General features: G+C 43.4%; 1 protein-coding gene across 1 annotated transcript in view; it reads left to right on the forward strand.

The window, feature by feature from the left end:
- The window catches only part of LOC123372854 (O-acyltransferase like protein-like), a 35,125-nt gene extending 15,248 nt beyond the window's left edge, over positions 1-19,877 (forward strand). Inside the window, exons 9-15 of the mRNA XM_045021396.1 lie at positions 164-329; positions 7,050-7,129; positions 9,630-9,743; positions 12,555-12,684; positions 16,048-16,234; positions 18,803-18,945; positions 19,746-19,877. Coding sequence (XP_044877331.1) covers positions 164-329; positions 7,050-7,129; positions 9,630-9,743; positions 12,555-12,684; positions 16,048-16,234; positions 18,803-18,945; positions 19,746-19,877 — 952 coding nt within the window. The remainder of the gene's footprint in view (positions 1-163; positions 330-7,049; positions 7,130-9,629; positions 9,744-12,554; positions 12,685-16,047; positions 16,235-18,802; positions 18,946-19,745) is intronic.
- Positions 19,878-20,166: the final 289 nt, after the last annotated feature.

The following is a 20,166-nucleotide window of genomic DNA, read 5'->3' on the forward strand; positions in this document are numbered from 1 at the left end:
TTTTAATGAATCTCTTTTGATTGTATTATATTTACAAACATACAATAATATAATTATATAGCATGAAAATGCAATCACTTAAAAATGGTGGCAGCTCCTACCTAAATCATGCATAAAGAACCTTTATAAAACCTAATCAACTCCCTTCTTCCTGTGTTTTCAGACTTCAGCCACTCCATATGTATTCCATATGTCTTTTAGTTGGACTTTACTCTGTTATTCCCTGGGGATCGGTATGGGAGATCTCCAAATTTCATCTGGATAACTGCAGAAGGGTGTGGTGGTCCAATCTTTTTCTTCTAAACAATTTCATTTCTGTAACAGAATCAGTAAGTCTAAACAAAAATATTTTTTCACACCTCATTTATTTAGCCAACTTAATTCACTAGCACAAGAAGTCGAACGCTGTAGCTGGATAATTTTATGATGAATAACTGCAATTGTAGTCATATTTGCTAAGATAGTGGTAAGCAAATCTCCTCTTTTGCTCTAATGGATGATCACTACATCATAAAGAAGAAATAAGCCCATTTTACTACAGGCTAGGAGAATTATGGAATTGTTGTTAGTTACAGGGCTGCCCGGGGGGGGGGGGGGGGCAAGTGGGGCAATTTGCCCCAGGCCCTGGGCCCCACAGGGGCCCCCACAAGAATATAATATTCTATAGTATTGCAACTTTTTTTTATGGAAAGGGCCCTCGAAATTGCTTTGCCCCAGGCCCCCTGAATCCTCTGGGCAGCCCTGGTTAGTTACCTCTGGAGCATTGAGTATTCACGATTGTTAGAGGATACCAGACTTGATGGTATGATTTACTATAACAAATCACACATGGTCAAATCTGATGTCCTTTCTTAGGCAAAGCTCCCATTGATGTCTTTGGGTGGTGTCAGACTGTCTGGAGTGGCTCGCGAATGTGAGTGTCTACCTTTTCCTTCCCCGGTCAGGGCATTATTCTGAGCTGCAACCCTCTCTTGGTCCAGAGATGGGTCAGCTTGCTGAGCCTTCACAAACTCATTTGGGGTCTCACTTAAATTCAGAGCAGACTCTGAAGGATTTCCAAATTCCCCCTGAGAAGGCAAATTGCAACTGTCAACAGACTGAGGGCACGTCTCCCCCCTTTGCCACCTTCCCTGCTGTCCATGGACAAAGCAGGTAGATCAGATCCATGCTCTCTCCGGGACTGTGTTATAACACTAGCCTGCTTCGATATGGCTAAAATGTTATTACCTATTAATAGCAAATTTCTGATGCCTAAGATAACATCACCCTTAAATCTCCCCGCTCAAGGTGGCCGTTAGACGGGGCACAGTCACAGAAACTTCAGCCAAAGCTAAAACATTTAGACTTTTTTGCCAGGAAGTCTGTCCTCATCCCTTACCAAACTTTCCTTAATCAAAATGACTTGAGATGCCTCATCTCTTCACTCAGCACATTCAATGCCATTCACTCTTCACTATCTTCCCAAGACTCAGTCCTAATATAGTTAATGAGGTCATTGTCATTCCCCTACAATTTCCTCTGAGATCAAGGTGGTAGCATTGGCACTCCCCGTGGGGGAAGTGGGTGCCCCTTAAGTTTTGGGCAATTTAGTTTTATGTGGCCAGGAGCCCCACAGTGATGGCAGACTACCTGCCTTCCCTTAGGTAAAAGGTTTTAAAATCTGGGCTCCCTTGCGGTTCTTTAATGAAGTTGGTCTTAGGTTTATTCCTAAACCCCCTCATCCCTCTTAACCTGGGGAACAGGAGGATTTCCCTTCCCCTGGAGTTTGCAGCTTCATGAGCCTTTCACTCAATATATTCATCAGCAATTTCTGCTGTCTTCAAAACTGTGGAAGGCTTTTTGTCACAGATGGCCATTTTTACCTCATCAGTGCCTGTCCCTAGTAATTGCTCTTTTGCCACCAGATCAAACTGTCTGGGGATTTGTCCTGCTTTGAGCAGAGGGTTGGACTAGATGACCTACTACCCTAAACTTCTATGATTCAAACAGTTTTTCATAGCTAACTTCAGCCCCTGCCCCTACCACCCATTTTTCATATAATTAAATATCTCATACATATATTCCATGAGTGACATTGCCAAACATTTTAAGATTTCCATACTTCAATCAATGGGGTAATCTTAAACCTTTTCTATACATTTTCATTAAATTTCTTATACACCTTAGTATCACCCTCCTCCATATCATTAAAAACTTGTCTGGCTTTCCCAATAAATCTGGTCAAGAGGACAGGCATCCATTTATCCTCTGGAATCTTATGGGTCCCACGCAGTCTCTCAAACTCCCAGCTGTTGACAGGGGATGAACTCACAATCTGAGGCTGCTGCATTTGCTGTTCCAGTACTCTGAGCTGCAACGCGGAAGTTTTCTCATCAGTCACTAGTTGCTCCATGCATCTGCAGAGAGCTTTCTCCTCCATTTCAGCACTGGTTTGGACAGCTGCCATACGTTCCAGGCATCTTTGGGAGGCTCTCTCTGCTCAGCTTCCTCGGTTTCTGTCTTCTTGATTTGGAGGCCCACCATCAGTATCTGATGCTGACATTCTTTCTGGGCTTCCAGGAACTTCAGCCCAACCCGTTCCATGGTAGTGGTCTCTGTGGCATCTAACTATGGAGGTACTTGGACTCTGCTCCATCAAAATCTACAAGTAAAGCTCTCAGTTCCTTTCTCTTTATGGGAGAGTCCCCTATTTTTACATAATTTTTGATGGGCTTTTTTGTCAAGATGACTGTGATTTACTCATTGTGACTAATCTTTAACCCTTAAAAACTCTCAATATCCAGTTAAAACTTTTAAAAGTGCTGGGGTTAAGATCTATAAATCCATTGACCACAGGTGCCGACTTTCCAAAGTGCCAGGGGTGCTCGACCGCTGGCTCTGCCACATCACCCCTTCCCTCAAGGCCTCATCCCTCCTCTTTCCGCCCCAGTGCCGCCTCTTTCCACCTAGGTCTACCCCCACCACTGAGCACACCGTGTCCTCACTTCTCCCCACTCCCTCCCAGCCTCCCTGCACATCACAAAACACCCACCGTTTTTCCCCCATGGGTTCTCCACCCCCACAGAACCCACAGAGTTGGAACCTATGCAATTGACCTTTGGCATGTGAATCCTGCTAAGACTATACCAATTGTCTCACTCTCTGGAGTGGCTCATGACAGTGAATGCTTCCAGTCCCAAGAGACCAGTCACTTACCCCAGATCAGTTGGTATCCTAGATCTTACATCAAAGACAACGCCTGTAGCCAGTCGTGTAATAAACTATCTAATGGTTTATTAACTAGGAAACAGAAATAAGAGTTATTTACAGGTTAAAGTAAGCAAAGGTATACACAAATGAATTACCATCTAAATCCTAAGAGTGACAGACTTGTAGTGATCTGTCAGTTCAAACTGTCTTTCAGGGCAGATCCAGGAGGTAACCCCAGGAGAGCTCTGGCTTCAGTTCCAACTGCAAAGAGTTGGAAAATTTTCCTGTGGCTTTGGCCTTGTCTACATTGCAGCAGGGGAGCTGGAACAATTTGTGTAGTGGGAGTGCTGAGAGTGATTGGTCCAAACTGCAAACCCTGTCTGTAATGGAAACCACGTCAAGACAGGGGGTTCTGCAGCACCCCTAATTCCAGAAACCTATGCACTGCAGAGTTTTGTTGCTAAAAGGAACAAGTCCCCCTCCCTCTGCCTCAGGACTGGTTGCTTCCAGCGGCTGTCTGAATTTAGGGGACAGCTTGCCGACACACTCACTCTCCTCCAATGCACACATTCTCCCAACACACACTGTCTCTTTCACATACACACTCCCCGCACACACTCTCTCACATGCTGCCCCAACACACACACTGTTTCTGTCTCTCCCCACACACATACACGCACCCCGTCACACACTTCCCCCACCACCACCACACACACCTCAGCTGAAATGCAGCTGCCAATCTAGTAGGACACCCATGGAATAATGGGATTGAGAAACCTGCATCATGTGAAACTGTAACTGCCCCATGAGGCATTGCAAACCCTTCTCAAAGCACCCTGCAGCCAGTTGCACGGTGGGATATCTACCACAGTGCACTGCTCTCTGTGTCGATGCAAGAGCTGCTAGTGTGGATGCACTCTGCTGACGCAAGGAGCTAGTGTGGACATGCAACAGCAGTTTAATTAAAGCGCTTTAATAACTTTTGGTGACAAAACTCTGCAGTGCAGACATAGCCTTTGTTTTATTTCCTTCATTCAGCCTTCAAGTCCCCAGGGCAAACTTCCTTGCACTTAGCATTTCCAAGGTGCGTTAGGGCCGTTAACCAATCCTTTGTATTACGATGTACCTTGCTGGCCCATCTGACTTTGACAGTCCTTCTGGATGGGTGGGGGAGAGGAGGCAAAGGAAAGAGGGGGAGGATGGTTCCCATGCCTGGGTTCACAAGTTCAGAGCAAACTTTTTCAAAGTTATGAAGCAAAGCTTACATATTTTCTTATAGCCTGGAATACAGACATTACAAGTGAGATTAAGGTATGCAGCAATTTACAAGCATTTCATAGACTCTAAACACTAATTACATTCTTACAAGAGGAATGGCTACGCTGAGCAAATTAACATACAGGTGAACTGGTCTGGTCTCCAGCTCTGAGTTTGTTAATTCTTAGCTAATGCTTGCAGCATGGGTAAGAGTGGGCACTTGGCCTGCCAGCGTCACAGAAGAATTATAGATTAAGACATCAAAGGGAGTTTTACTTAAGTAAAGAGTAAAAATTGAGTAAAGACTTCAAGCTTTGGCTCTATATTTGCAGTTAGTGAACATAACTTCGCACTATAAGAGCACTGTCAGCTACCGAGGGGTGAACAGGAGGTTGGCGTTTGTGTGTAATTCAGACAGGCAACCAAAACTTTGGATGCCTCTCCAAAGTTTATCCAAATCTCTTGAATCTGCAAACCTAGCCTGGAAATCTCTTAAGAACAGTCAGTTAAGCTTGCTCTCGATTTCTGCCATTTCCTCTTTTCATGTACCAAAGGGCCTCCCGCTCCTCAAAAGCTCTCTTCCAAACTCTTTTTTTTTTGGGTGGCTTTCTACCCCAATCGCACTGCCATGTTATCTACTCCCACTCTGACACCCCTCCATATAGCCTTGGCCTCCTAAATCCAGGGTTATGAGTTCAATCCTTGAGGGGGCCATTTAGGGATCAGTCCTGCTTTGAGCAGGGGGTTGGCCTAGATGACCTTCTGAGGTCCCTTCCAACCATGATAGTCTATGATTAGAAATAATGGGAAAAACTGTCCCTTGAAATGTATTATTATTTTATTTATTAATTACGGTAGCCCCTAGGAGCCTCAGTTATGGATCAGGACCCCATTGTGCTAGGCACTGTACAAACACAGGTCCCTGCCCCCAAGAAATATATATGAGCTACATTCCTTGGAAAACATCAGTCTCCTAACAACTAAATTTCCTTCCCATTATTTACTGTTCTCTCTCCACTGCTTCCTTCTCTTCATGGTTTCTTGTCATTTTGTTATCTGCCCATCATAGATGGTAAATTTAAGACCTCATGTTCTTATTTGTCTGTCATGGGTCATACTCACTTATGATACTATTGCATCAAAAACAGACACCCCTCAGTTAAAAGAATGTTATGGTTGCAATATCAAGCCCACACAAGTTAGGAAATGCCAGAATTAAGGTTATGATAAAGTCCTCAGTTACATAGCTATAACCCCCCCCAATTTTTTATCATTGATACCATGTTTCCTTTCTCCTCCTCCTTTCCTTTCAACCTCATTCTTCAACGTCTGTTACTGTTTCACATCTGTAAAAAGGTGGGTTTTGCACTCGGTTCTGAAAACAGGCTGAGCATGTCAGGTGACCAGATGTCCCCATTTTATAGGGACAGTCCCGCTATTTGGGACTTTTTCTTATATAGGTATCTATTACCCCCCCACCCCCGTCCCAATTTTTCACACTTACTGTCTGGTCACCATATGAGCATGTCTCATTTTGATCTTGTCCAACAGGGAGTTTCAGTGCCCAGAATCCTTAAATCCTGCAGCTTGACTTGCATCCAGACTGCAAAATTACAGGGCTTGGGCCTGGGCCACAGCTACAGCGAGACTTGGGCTCTGACTCACTCCCCTAGCAGGGTTCTAGGACCCAAGTCCCAAGTGCTTGCTGACCTGAGCCACACTGATTTGTGTGTGGACTGAAGTGGGGGTTGGGTGAAAAGCTGAGCCACAGCCCAGGCTGAGAGTGTAGTATAGACATACCCTGAGTGTTTTCATGTCCTCAAGGTTTTGATGGATTATTGATGGAAAGGTGATCTTCAAGATAGCCTGGTCAGAGGACAGTGAGAAGGCCTTGCATGCATATCAGTATTGGAACTGGAACCTTGTAGGACTTGACCTCCCTATGGGCCTGGAGCAGGGTGCAAGGCACCAGCTTTAGATGCTTTTGGGGTCTAGCCTCTCTCTAAAGGAGGGGCTACAAACTCATTGCTTCTCTAATCCCACTCTGCATGCATGCACAAGTTACTCCCTTTAAAAGTTATTTTCTTTGTCGGCCTAAACAAAGCTGTACATGTGATCTCTCTGGAATGATCTATCTCATCCCTTTATTAGGGAGTCTAATTATTAGTCTAATAATTAGGGCAAGGATCGATCCAGCAGGGGTCGATTTATCGACCGCTGACCACTCTCCCGTTGACTCTGGTACTCTACCAGAACGAGGAGTGCAAGCGGAGTCGACGGGAGAGCGTCAGCTGTCGCTTTACCGAAGTGAAGACACCGCAGTAAGTAGATCTAAGTACGTTGACTTCAGCTACGCTATTCATGTAGCTGATGTTGCGTAACTTAGATCAACCCTGCGTGGTAGTGTAGACAAGCCCTAAAAGAGGAGGCTGAACTTCTTGAAGAACTAAGCAAATCCAAGAATAGTGCTCTGCATGAAACATGGCTTCCTGTTTACGTCAGTGGACACTAATGTCAAAACTAGGTCAGAAAGCTGTTTGGTAGGAAATCATTTTTTGTAATAACCCAGAGTGTGATAAAAGCTTGAACACTTTTATTTTCAGTGCAATGGATGGACATGGTATCTTGCTAATGATTTCCAGTTCTATCTCACAACACCTTTGGTGATCTTTTTATATGCTAGGTGAGTATTCTTTGAAAGTGAGATTGTTTACCGTAAAAATGGCACATTAGACTTAGCATATTTTTCCAGTGGAGAGTCTCAGTTCATTAAAAGGCACTTTACGAGTGCTGTATACTGGGGAAAGTTATATGCCTCTCTTCTGACATACTGGATATAGTTTAGGCTTTGAATATTTTGCAAGGGTATTTTTTTCAGTCAAGTGGATGCATGAGGTATGCAAGTTGTATGTGCAGAGAACTGATACTGAAAAAAATATGGAAAGAGGTTTTATACAGACAGACAGTCTGCGATCATTTTTATTAATAGCAAAAATAATAGTATTTTGCACTTAGATAACATATAGATAGGTTCTGAAGTCAAATGGGCTTCATATGGCACAGCAGTCTGCTTGTGTGCTGTCATTGCAGGAGTGGCCCATCCATTACTGTTGCTGCTGGATAATCTGTTATTCCAAGATATGCCACTACAACTGCTAGGAACTGAAGGGTTGACTGTTACTGGCCAAGTATTTTCTGCAGATGTTCTGTGTCAGTGGCTGTCATATGTAGTTGTAGCCATGTTGGTCTCAGGATATTAGCGAGACAAGATGGGTGAGGTAATATCTTTTATTCTTCAAGTCAAGAAGAAGAGCTCCGTGTAGCTCAAAAGCTTGTTTCTCTCACCACCAGAAGTTGGTCCAGTAAAAGATATTACCTCACCCACCACATCTCTCTAATAGCCAGTGGCGTGCTTAGGGCGGCATGCCGCGGGGGCGCTCTGCTGGTCGCCGGGAGGGCGGCAGGCAGGCAGCCTCCCGCAGGCATGCCTGCGGAGGGTCCTCTGGTCCCGCGGCTCTGGTGGACCTCCCGCAGGCGTGCCTGCGGAGGGTCCGCTGGTCCTGCGGCTCCGGTGGACCTCCTGCAGGCGTGCCTGCGGAGGGTCCGCTGGTTCTGCAGCTTTGGTGGAGCCGCGGGACCAGTGGACCCTCCGCAGGCACGCCTGCGGAAGGTCCACCAGAGCCATGGGACCGGCGACCGGCAGAGCGCCCCCGCGGCATGCCGCCATGCTTGGGGCGGCGAAATGTCTAGAGCTGCCCCTGCTAATGGCTATGTCATGCATAAAGATGTGTCCTTAAAGATGATTTCTAATGGAATTTTTTTTAAATTGGACTGATCTCCTTTTTTGATTCATGATGATGCATAAAAAGGCCAGAAAGGTATTTTAAACATTTTGTTTGCTTTTGCTTTTTTAATCTTAACATCAGGAATACCCAAGAGATAGTCTCCCCAAGCTCTGTCCAGGCTGCATTCAGACAAATCTGGCCTGTTGTCTGCAGATCAGGAGTGGCTAAAATAAATATCACCCGATTCCCCCTAAGTATATATACTGCCCTAGAAATTTAGGGTAAAATCCTGGCCCCACTGAAGTCAAAGGAAGTTTTGCGATTGAGTATAATGGGGCCAGTATTTCATCCTTACTTTGTATTTGTGTGTGTGTTCAAAAACACCTCCTGTTGTTCATTGAGAAATCAATACCTTGAGATCAAACATGCTAATTCTAAATACCAGCGGTCCTGTGTCTCTTGTCAAATTTAAAATTCTGTATGCTTTGAACAATGCTTCAGATACTACACATCTCTCTGCCTCTTTTTTTTTTTTTTTGGCTTCTCTATTTTCCCCCAAAGAACACAATATAATAAGCTTCAATTGTATATGGTTTCTGAAAAGTCTTAAGGAATATGATGAATTGTTGATTTAAGATTGCTGTGAACATCTCACAGAAGGGTCTGTCTCAAGAGAACTGAGTAAAAGCTAGATGCTTTCCATTATCGCTTTGTTGAAGTGCAAGAAATGATCAGATCCTCCAGGTGAGACTCTCACCTTGACATTATCTATTCTACTAGGCCCTATAGCATGTGATAGGGCTGCAGTCAAATTTTCATAAGTGGTTTTGGGTACACATCTTGACAAACTTTTGGCCTGATTTTCAGAGATGTGACTCCCACTGAGTTTTCTGGCTGATCGGAAGACTCACTCTGGATCTGATTCAGTCTCAATGGCCTCTCAGTTCAGCTTTGGTTTTACATGCTAACAATAAATATTAGTATCTGTCTGTTCAACTGTCATATAGCTATAAACCCCCAATTTTTTATCATTGATACCATGTTCTGAAGATGTTTTTAATCAAGTAAATAAATTGAACAGCGACAAACAATATGACCCTCAATCAATGATGGAGAAAAGCGTGTCCCTTTAAAGCACATGGGTAAGTATTGTAATGCATCAGGGTCTTATAATTGCACAGTTGTGGCATTAATAATCAGATCTCATGACATTTACAATGAGATACACCAAGATTTTACAACGGATCACTAAAGTGATTGTGTGCCACAATTAGAAGAAATTATTTTGAGACTCCAGAAAAGGAACAAATGGAATAAAATTACAGGATGAAAGAAATGTTTGCAAAGAGATCAGAAAATTGGATGTTAAAAATGTTTTTCTTTACATTTTACTTGTAGAAGCAAATGTGGGTTGATTATCTTAGGAACCACTCTGTTCCTGGCATCTTTCACTGTTACAGCCTTGCTGTCATCATTTTTCAGTCTTCCTGTTGCATCTCCTTCAGATATGAGGTAAGGGGTCTACAAATACTCTTCATCTCTTACTACTAGGTTTATATGGAAATTAGTTTTTGAATAGCTCTTCGGCCACAATGTTGATACTCAGGACGAATAGCTATTCAAAGGATGATTTCTGTAATGTCATAACAGTAAGAGAGAAATTTCCAATATATACAAGTCTTCAGTTTTAAGACATTTTTTCAAATACCTGGTTGAAGCCAGGCATGGCCAACTCAACAGCAGCTTCTCCCCTCTTCTTCCTAACACAAAGGTTCAGTCACAATTAAGTAAGTGTAGTCCTTCCTATTATCTTAACTTTCTAGGCCAGCATTACAGCACGACATAATTTTATTAACTGGATTGTTAATGGGGTGTCCGAGAATTTAAAGCTTGGATAGGCATCTTTTTAGTTAGTATTTAAATCTGAATAAACAAAATACATTGTTTTAATAAAAAAGCAATATTCACCCAAAGCAGTCTGAGCCAAAGAGCATTCCAGACTAAGGTATTTAACCTCTCTAGACTCTGTTTGTCCTCTTTAGGTTTTAGAAACAAAACGTATTGACATTTTGTAAAAGGAAAAATCATTCTTTTCAGGTATGCATTAATTTTGAAAGTATTTGATAATATATCAAATTCTAAGAAAGACGATTGCAAAGTACTGGACTTCGGAAGGAAAAATCAAATGTACAAATACAAAATGGGGAATAATCAACTAGGCATCAGTACTGCAGAAAAGGAGTTAGGGGTTATAGCAATCACAAATTGAATGAGTCGACACTGGGATGCAATTGTGAAAAAGTAAATGTCATTCTGGATTATTGTCATGGGATCAGTGGCTCTTCAGGAAGGATTAGGGCCTAACTGGCCTATGATGCCCCCCTGGGGAATACCTGGGAGCAATCAGGTGCTCCAGGTGGTGATCATTTAGCTAATTAGAAATGGAGCAGCTGAGTTAGAAAGATAGAACAATACAAAGAGGAGAATATAGAGATGCCCTGTGGCTCTTGCAGGCTGGAGGAACTCACAGGAGGTGGATTAGGCCTCTATGTAGACCAGCCATGTATGAGGGTTTAGAGTTGACAGTAAAAGCCCCAAGAAAACTGTCAGAGTCCCTTGGGAAGTGAGACAATGGAGCGCTTCTGTCAGTAAGCTTCAGGAAGAGAGCTGGTGACTGCCTCTAGATCAGAGAGGCCTACAATTTGAGCCTGGCTCCTGGGAAGGAAGTAGGAAGATCAAGAGTGCTGTCAAAGACACAGACTCCCTGAACAAGGGGTTATTGTTGAGTAAGTCTGACCTGGGACTGATTTATACAGCCAAAAGAGGAAACGGAGGCACAGCCTGGGCTTGGGACAGTTGTATTAACAGAGTGTTGTATGTAAGCCACAGTAGTTGTTCTGCTCTGCTTGGAACTGGTGAGGCCTCAGCTGGAGTACTGTGGCTTAGTTTGCAGAAAGGGAGATTTGGTTAGATATTAGGAAAAACTTTCTAATTATAAGGAAGGTTAAGCATTGGAACAGATCTCCTAGGGAGGTTGTGGAATGCCTGACATTGGAGGCTTTTAAGAAGAGGTTGGACAAACACCTGTCACTGATGGTCTAGGTGTACTTAATTCTGACTCAGCATGAGTGAAGGACTAGGTAACATCTTGAGGTACCTTCTAGCCCTACATTTCTATGATTCTTTAAGTTGAAGAAGAAGTGGTATTGCCAACCATAAGCTTTCAAAAATCATGACTCAGGCTCTCCCCCTTTTCCCTAAAAAAGGATCAGATTGCCTTAAAAATCATAAAGTGTGGTGGGTTTTTTGTAAACAAATTTGGGGTTCTTTTATTTTGCCTTCTGGTTTTTGAGGTTTTTTTAGGGTTCACTTGTTCAAGCTCTACTCTGCAACCATGAGGGCAAGAAACTTACTTTTTTATTAATGAAAGCTGAGATTTTTTTCTTAATCGCATACCTCCAGGAGCTGGGGCTTTCAGAAAAACCAAATATCACAAAACTCCTGATAAAATGCCATTGAAAAGAAGGAAGGGAGGAACAAAGGGGGAAAGAAAAAACAATGAGTAACATTTCATTTTCCAATTTAATCGGGAAAAAATTAAAAATTGTGAAATTCCTGATTTTTGAAATAAAGGCTTTCATTTGAAAAACTTTGAGCAGCTCCAGTAACAACCATACACTGTTTGGAATGGTTTCAGTGCTGAGCCCATTCCGATGCTTAGTTCCATTTTTATGGGGTGGGGGAGAAATTGTAAGATTAAAAACCAGCAAATAAAAAAGGATCTCATTCGCTCTCCCAATGCTGTGTGCCCCTGCATTGCTTAAAGGAGTAGCAAGTAGTAAACATTTATATTTGTCCCTAAAACAAACACATACAGCTCTGAATACAGGGCAGAGCTGTTGAATAAGATGGTGCCATTTTTGCAGCAGTTATGGTTGGAGAACCACAATTTAAGAATAGATGCACTAAGGGCTAGTCTACACTTACCGTCCGGGTCGACGCGGTGAGTTCGACTTCTCGGAGTTCGAACTATCGCGTCTGATCTAGACGCGATAGTTCGAACTCCGGAAGCGCTGCGGTCGACTCCGGTACTCCACCACTGCAAACGGCGGTGGTGGAGTCGACGGGGGAGCCGCGGAGTTCGACCCCGCCGCGTCTGGACGGGTGAGTAGTTCGCTATTCACGTAGCTGAATTTGCGTACCCTAATTCGAACCCCCTTTTTAGTGTAGACCAGGCCTAAGGTTGGCCTCTTTATGAACAATAGTTAACTGTCTTACTGTTCACTCAGAACTTCAGCATAATCCTTTCCTATTTACTTTTAGGGAAATGTCCACAGTGATGTATTTCACAGAATACTATACAAAACCTTACTGTCGATATGGTCCATTTCTAGTTGGTGTCCTTCTGGAGCTTTTCATGTATCACCAACAAGCACAAATCCTCAGAAACAAGGTACATGGATGCAGCCTCTACATAGGCACTGACTTTTGCTTTTGCTAGTAGGTGCTTTTGAAGAGGTGTGTGTGTTTGGGTGGAGGGGACACTTTGCCAGTTTTGGGCTGAGGCTATTTTCAGCATATTTATACACTTCTTTCATATTCTAGTTACTGAAGGTGTCTGTCATTTGTATCTTTAATATTTTAATAATCATTCAATTGTTATGAACTATATAATTACATTATCATGAATTACAGTATATTAAAATTCTTGCAATCACCTACAAGCTGTCTTTACTAACATCCCAGTTTAAAGACATTATTCCTCACTGTCAGCAATCTTATTTACATCTAGTTTCCTGGTATGGTCTTGACGCACGTTAAGGACAGCTACATTATTCAGTTGCATCTGTCCCATTGATGACTGGAGATAATTTTTAAGTCTTCTGAAGCTGGAGAATGAGCTCAGGATGATACAGGCACAGTGAGAAGGATTCCTGCTAATGACTCCAAGATCTCTTTCTTGATGGGTAACAGCTAATTTAGGCCCCATCATTTTGTATGTATAGTTGGGATTGTATTTTGCCATGTGCATTACTTTGCATTTAACATTGAATTTCATCTGCCATTTTGTTGCACACTCACTCAGTTTTGTGAGATCCCTTTGTGTAACTCTTTGTAGTTTGTTCTGGACTTAACTATCTTGAGTAATTTTGTATCATCTGCAAACTTTGTCACCTCACTGTTTACCCCTTTTTGCAGATCATTTATGAATATGTTCAACAGCACAAGCCACTCCCGGACCCCACTATTTACTTCTCTCCATTCTGAAAATGGACCATTTATTCCTACTCTTTGTTTCCTATCTTTTAACTGGAGTGCCTGGGAATGCTTTCAGGATTATCTAACGATGCTTAATTTAATGTAATGAGAAGCCTTTTGTTATCTTAATAACCCTGCCTCTGTTTATAAACGAACTCCCTGCCCCAAGAACTCATCACATTCCATACTCAAGCTCTGGCTCCTGGGTGCTGATCACCCACTATTTTTTCTCCCGGTGGCTGAGCACCCACGGAGTTGGCGCCTTTGGGTCTCTAAAAAGACTGTAAAGCCTGATGTTGATATGAGTTTTCTTCTGGTTTAATCATCAACTCCCTCTGGGGCATAGGTATAATGAGCTGCAGGCAAAGTGCACTGCTAGACAAGGCCCTGATTCAGCACGGTACTTAAACGTATACCTAGTGTTTTACTTCAGTGAAACTACGCGTGAACTTATGTTAGGTGAGCGCTTAAGTACCTTGCTGAGTTGAGGCTAAAATAAGTAGCTGCATTCTCCAGTAGTTGTCCGGATTTCTCCCCACAGAAAAATCTAGGCTTTCTGAATCTAACCATGTGTACCAGTAACAGCTAAAAGTTACTTTGTGAATCATCATCATCAATCATCTTTCCCACACCATCAGGCAGAAGTCAAACAGGGCCAATCATCCCTATCCTGGGCTCATTTGCACAGCTCTTTTATATTCAGATGTAATAATGCCATTATTGTACTATGGCGTGTACCTTTAGGTTGTCCTCTCTGTCTCTTGCCCTGGAAAGAAATGGTTGTTTAGACCAGTGGTTCTCAACCAGGGATGTGCAGAGGTCTTCCTGGAATTCATCTAGATGTTTGCCTTGTTTTACAACAGGCTACATAAAAAGCACTAGCAAAGTCAATGCAAACTAAAATTTCATACAGACAATGACTTATTTATACTGCTCTATATACTGTACACTGAAATGTAAGTACAATATTTATATTCCTATTGATGTATTTTATAATTAGATGGTAAAAATGAGAAAGTCAGCAATTTTCCAGTAACAGTGTGCTGTGACACTTTTGTATTTTTATGTCTGATTTTGTATGTAAGTAGTTTTTAAGTGAGGTGAAACTTGGAGGTACGCAAGACAAATCAGACTCCTGATAGAGGTACAGTAGTCTGGAAAGGCTGAGACCTACTGGTTTAGACATCCTATTATTGGGCATTCTTAAGATCTGGTGAAGAACTTTGTGAATACTGGTTTTATTTACCTACTGCCATTTTTACTCAATGGGAATAGCCTTATGAGATGCACATCTTGATTTTGTGGAGGGCCCCAGTTAGAATACGACTGTCATGCTGCAGTGCAATACAAATGACCCAGTGCAGGACAGACGTTTAAAATAGCAGGCACCATTTCAGTCCTTTTTACACTGGCAAGGCATCTTGAGATGATTCATCAAAAATGCCTTCAAATCAAACCAGGCCACACTGGTGTCTTTTTCAAAGAAGCCAGGTACAGTTGCTTATTCCGGCTGTTTGGAACTACTGTAAAGCCCCCAAACTGACCTCCAGTATGTTTATGTGTTTTGCCTCCAGGTGTTTTAAAAAACAATAGACCAGACTGTGCAATGGAAGGAATTTGCTATTTCTCTTGGAGAAAAGTGATTATAAATATACTGGTGCCATGTGATGAACAAATTAGCTCTGTGAGGCAAACTAGCATCATTGTTGTAAAAGAACTGAACTTACCAGCTCACTTTGTTTGACTGAGCTGCCAAATCCCGCAGTCCTCACTCATGACCCACTCTGGCAGAAAGTCCTAGTGAAGACTGAAGGTTTTGCTCTGAGATTGTAAGGAAACAATGAACCAACAGTGAGTTGCATTTCCATCAAATGGCAAAGGCGTATATGTTCCAGGGTGAGGACAAAGGATAATGAAACAAGCAGGGAATGAGTCAGACAACACTCTCTATAAAGAGGAGGAGGAAGACAAAGTAATAAGCATGGCTGATCAGGAAATCACATTAATAAACAATTCTATTGGGATGAACCAATGACTACGCGTCTCTTCCTGGGGCAGTCTTTTTGTGCCAGGGAGTGCTTGGCACACATGGGACTTGAGACAATCCCCTTGATTGTCAATATTATGTGGTGGTTGGGATTTCTTTTAGAACAATGTGAAAATGTCATTGATGAGCTTGGGTGAAGCTCCACTTCAATATCAAGAGGAGCAGTGGCCGTGATCTGACAAGAGAGGCTGATGCACTCTAGGGCATGTGAAGAGGAAGCTTATGACCGAGAATGAAGAAGGCAGACCACTAAATGGGAAGGCAGCAGGGAAGAGGTAGAAAGAGAGAGCGAGGTACCCAGAGGTACAGCAGTCACATCAGGCATCATGACAAGGTTGAAACTTGCCAGCTGGGAAATAAAGGGTAGAAAGGTAACACGGTGCACGAGGATAAAGCACTGAACTGCAGCTGGGGGAAACAGTTAGATGAAAAGGAAGAGCTCATTCAGAGCTATTGAAAGAGTTCACTAAGAATATTTGTTTCAAAGCATGTTGTTCTTCATCTCTACAGGTGCAGGCTTCTCTGGGGTGGCTTTGTGCAATGCTTGCCATGCTAGCGGTAGTCTCTTTGGCATATACCATAGAAGACTCCATGAACTCCTATTCCCCTGCTGCTGTAATTTATCAAGCACTTCACCGGACCCTGTGGGCTGCAGCAATTGGTTGGATCATTTTTGCATGTCAAGAAGGCTATGGAGGTACCTGACAGTTAGTGACCAGATTTGGCTGTAAATCCATTCTTTAAAACCGACTGGCTTAAACAATGGTCCAGCTCACCTGCACGTGCTCTTACTGCTGGTTTGTTTTGTCAGTGCATTACACAGCCCAGATCCTCTGCTACGGAGGAGGAGGAGGAGCACATAGCAAATAGGAATTAGTGCAGGGGCGAATATGGGCTAAGCTCACACTGGCACAGCTGAAGGGGAAGGGAGAAAGCTGGCTTTCTACCATCTCTCCATTTCCCTGATCCTGGGGCTACCAGGTGTCATTTTGTCTTCTGGTATAACTTAGGGCAGCCTAAGATTTGCCACATTACTCTGAGTGGAGCAGTCCGTAGCAATCAATCTGCTGGTCAAGGATTGGGTAGAGCAGTGTGAATACCAGCCCTGCCCACAAACCCTCTTCTGCCTCCTGTGCTGAGAGAGGCAAAGTGGGAGGCATGAACCCAGCTCGACCACATTTATGCCATCCAAGGGTCCCCCTCCACCGGAGGAATCCTGAGCTGCCTGTTTGAGTCAACTCTGCATTGTGCTTCTGAAGGGGCACAAAGGCCCTTAACCTGGGCCCAGATTTGGTCCTCTGACCTACTCATAAAATTGCATGTGCTCTCACACCATTTCTACCGTCCCAATACTACAAGAGTCTCAGACGGGATCAGCTCTGGACATTCCCAAATGTTGAACTTAGTTCAAAGAGCGGCACTATTGCTTCATGCATCGTGCTTGTCTCTTTGCTTTGCTGGTGTGGGCCCTGGAGGTGTGGGGGCTGTGGTGGGGCTCCCACTCTTCAGATGTGACTGTCCTTTCTTCTGGCACACTGTCCCACTAAGCAGAGGCAGCTCACCTGGATTCAGCAAGGAGCAGAAGCACATCCATGCAGAACAGGTGGCAAGGCATCTAGTTTGGCCGCTCTGGTGGCACTTGCAGACAGAGAGAGGTGAGAGGAAAGGTAGGGGCCAGAGGATGCACAAAGAGAGAGACATGGTAAGGGAGAGAGAGACGTGGAAGAAGAGTGGACACGGGGATGGCATGATGGAGAGGAAAGAGAGAAACAATGGGAAGGATGTAGATGGAAGAAACAATAGACTATACACTGTATTTACTTGATCTGCGGCTAATATAAATCAGCCTGGGTCCTTTGGGTTCAATAGAGATCTACTGATTGACACCAGCTGAGGTTCTGCCCCCGTGTGTTATAGGATTTGTCTTCCAGCCTCAGTGGAACACTTTTTAGTTGAATAACCAAAGTGCAGGAATTGTCAGTGTCAGAGCAAACAGGGTTAGAAATGTTGACGTAGCAGTGGAGCTAGAGAAAAATAGTCCCAAACTGTGGTTTGCTGTAGTGCAGAGAAGCTGCACTGAAACAAATTCATTTATTCAAGAGCTTACTGTTCACAGCAATGGGGAAAGTGAAATTCCTATTTCTTTTTTTAAATGAAAAGGTAGAATCTGCAGAAGTTTGCAGAATGTAGGAAAACTGAGACACCCTAAAATTGTGAGTTCCACGTGATTTTTTTCACACCTATGATTTCTCCTTTCGCTGATGAATATACCTGGAGGATTTTTCTGTGTGTGTTTCATCCCTCTCATGCAAACTGTCCCGGCATCAGGCCTTGTTCCTGCCTAGCACCCTGCTCAGGCCGGATTTGGAGACAGTGATGTCACAGAGAGGACAGAGCTTTATAAAGCTCTGGTAAATATTGTAGCACATGGCCACTGCATATGAGCTCATTTTTTAAACTCCCACCCTCAAACACCAGCCCTTGATAGGAACCAGTCCTCACTGGGAAGCCAACATTCAAGTTTTAACTGCTTTGGCTGTGTCTGTCTCTAAAAAAGCGTAGCTAGAATTTTTAAATGTTGCTAAGGTGGTGCATTGGTCTTGTGCAATGGAGTGAATGCCATTCATAGGCATCCCAATTCAGAAAGTACTTCAGCCCTTGCTAAAGTACATCCCTATTCAGCAAAGCACATGAGCATGTGCTCCAACCCCATTCAAGTCCGTTGGTCTTAAGAACATGTGTAAGTATGTGTTTAAATGCTTTGCTGAATCAGGGCATTATTGGATATGTCCTTTCACAGAAGTATGGACAAACACCCAACATACAAAAGAGGGCTGTGATGAATTTAAATAAAAGCCTGAATTTGCTGCTGAAGTGAGGCTATCTGGCTGTAAATCTGTAGAATAGCTCCGCCCACCCCGCCCAAAATGTCTAAGACAATCTTCAAAAATGTATGCATTCAAATAAATAGAAAATAAAGTTAAACATGTCTTATTTTCTCATGAAACAATCCATAAAATTGAAATCCAACCATGCATCAACTTCACATTGTTCTGGAAGCTTGTTTCATTCACTCCATCACATTGCTACGTTGAGAATTAGTCTGCTTTGTGCTTGTTGTAAAGTGTACAGTTTTGGTCTAGCTCTCACGGATTTTTTTTATTATTATTTTAAGGATAAGAAAACTAGTAAAAATTGTTGCAGGCTTTAAAGAGGGACCAGTATGGTGCCGGGTGAAACAGATATTCTGCTCTATTCCCAACAGGTTTAGCTAACTGGGTGCTTTCATGGGACATTTGGACTCTGCTAGCTAAAATTAGTTATGCCTGCTATTTGGTGCATCCGATGTTAATCATACTTTATAATGGACTTCAGGAAACTCTTATGCACTACTCAGACATAAACATGGTGAGTGGGCTTATCTGATCTTTCAGGAGATATTACTATCTGTTTTTTCGTTGTTAAATGAAACACGATTGATTAACGTTTATTATCATTTGTGTTTTTATTAAATCTTTGAGCTGCTGTTGAAAATTACATTATTTTTATAGCAGACTTTGTTTCTAATACATTAGTGCTCATTGTGACAGCACATTCTGTCGGCTAAGAGCTATTATCAGTTGGTTCATAGATAAGGCTTGTTTTCTTCTTATGCCAGTATGAACCTGGTGAAAGAGCATTCGCTTCAAAGGCGTTACGTGTGAATTACAAAGGTGTGAGAGAAGAATCAGGCCCAATGTGTTTTCTGCATTGCTGTAGCCAAGGGTGGCCAAACCGCGGTGCTTTTACAGTTAAAATGTGGCTCGTGGAGCCCCTCTCCCATTATCCACCTACCAGACTGGGGCGGGGCGGAGAGCTCACAGCTTCTGCCCTGCAGCAGGGTGGTGGGCCTCGGGGCTTCGAGACCCCTCTCCCCATGGGGCTGAAGCCCCAAGCCCCAGCAGACACACCCTCAATACTCAAACTTCTGAAGATTGTTGTATGCGGTTCAGAGAGTAAGTACGTTTGGCCACCCCTGCTCTAGATATTTTGTTCTTCAGTTTTATAGTGATTAAGGTACATGCTGAACACAGTTGATATTTTATTACTGACTTAATGCATCCCCTGGCTACAATGAACTAATAATCTGCATAAAAAACAAAGGGAAAATTAAAGTTTTGAACCCACATACGAAACCCTTCTAACCAATCCTGTGCTTTTCCCTGTAGCTCTACCTGTTTTTCGGACACTGTCTGATGACGTTCATCACCGGGTTGGCATTGACCGTGCTGGTTGAGAAGCCGTTTGAAGGATTAAAGCAGTCTCTGACATGTCAATTTCACGGGAAGGCCTTGTTGTAAAAGGGAAAACAAAGGCGGAATGGTGCTCTGAAAATATGTGTAAGGCCATTGCCCTAACCCAGAGGTGGGCAAACTATGGCCCACAGGACCCTCCTGACCGGCCCCTGAGCTCCTGCCCCGGGAGACTAGTCCCCGGGCCCTCCTCCACTGTTTCCCCTCCCCCGCAGCCTCAGCTCGCCCCGCCGCCGGTGCAATGCTCTGGGTGGCGGGGCTGTGAGCTCTTGCTGGGTCGAACAGCTGCAGAGCCGCGGCCTGACCCACTGCTCTGCGCTGCGCGGTGGCATGGCTG

Source organism: Mauremys mutica, chromosome 6 (genome assembly GCF_020497125.1).
Source record: "Mauremys mutica isolate MM-2020 ecotype Southern chromosome 6, ASM2049712v1, whole genome shotgun sequence".
Lineage (NCBI taxonomy): Eukaryota > Metazoa > Chordata > Testudines > Geoemydidae > Mauremys > Mauremys mutica.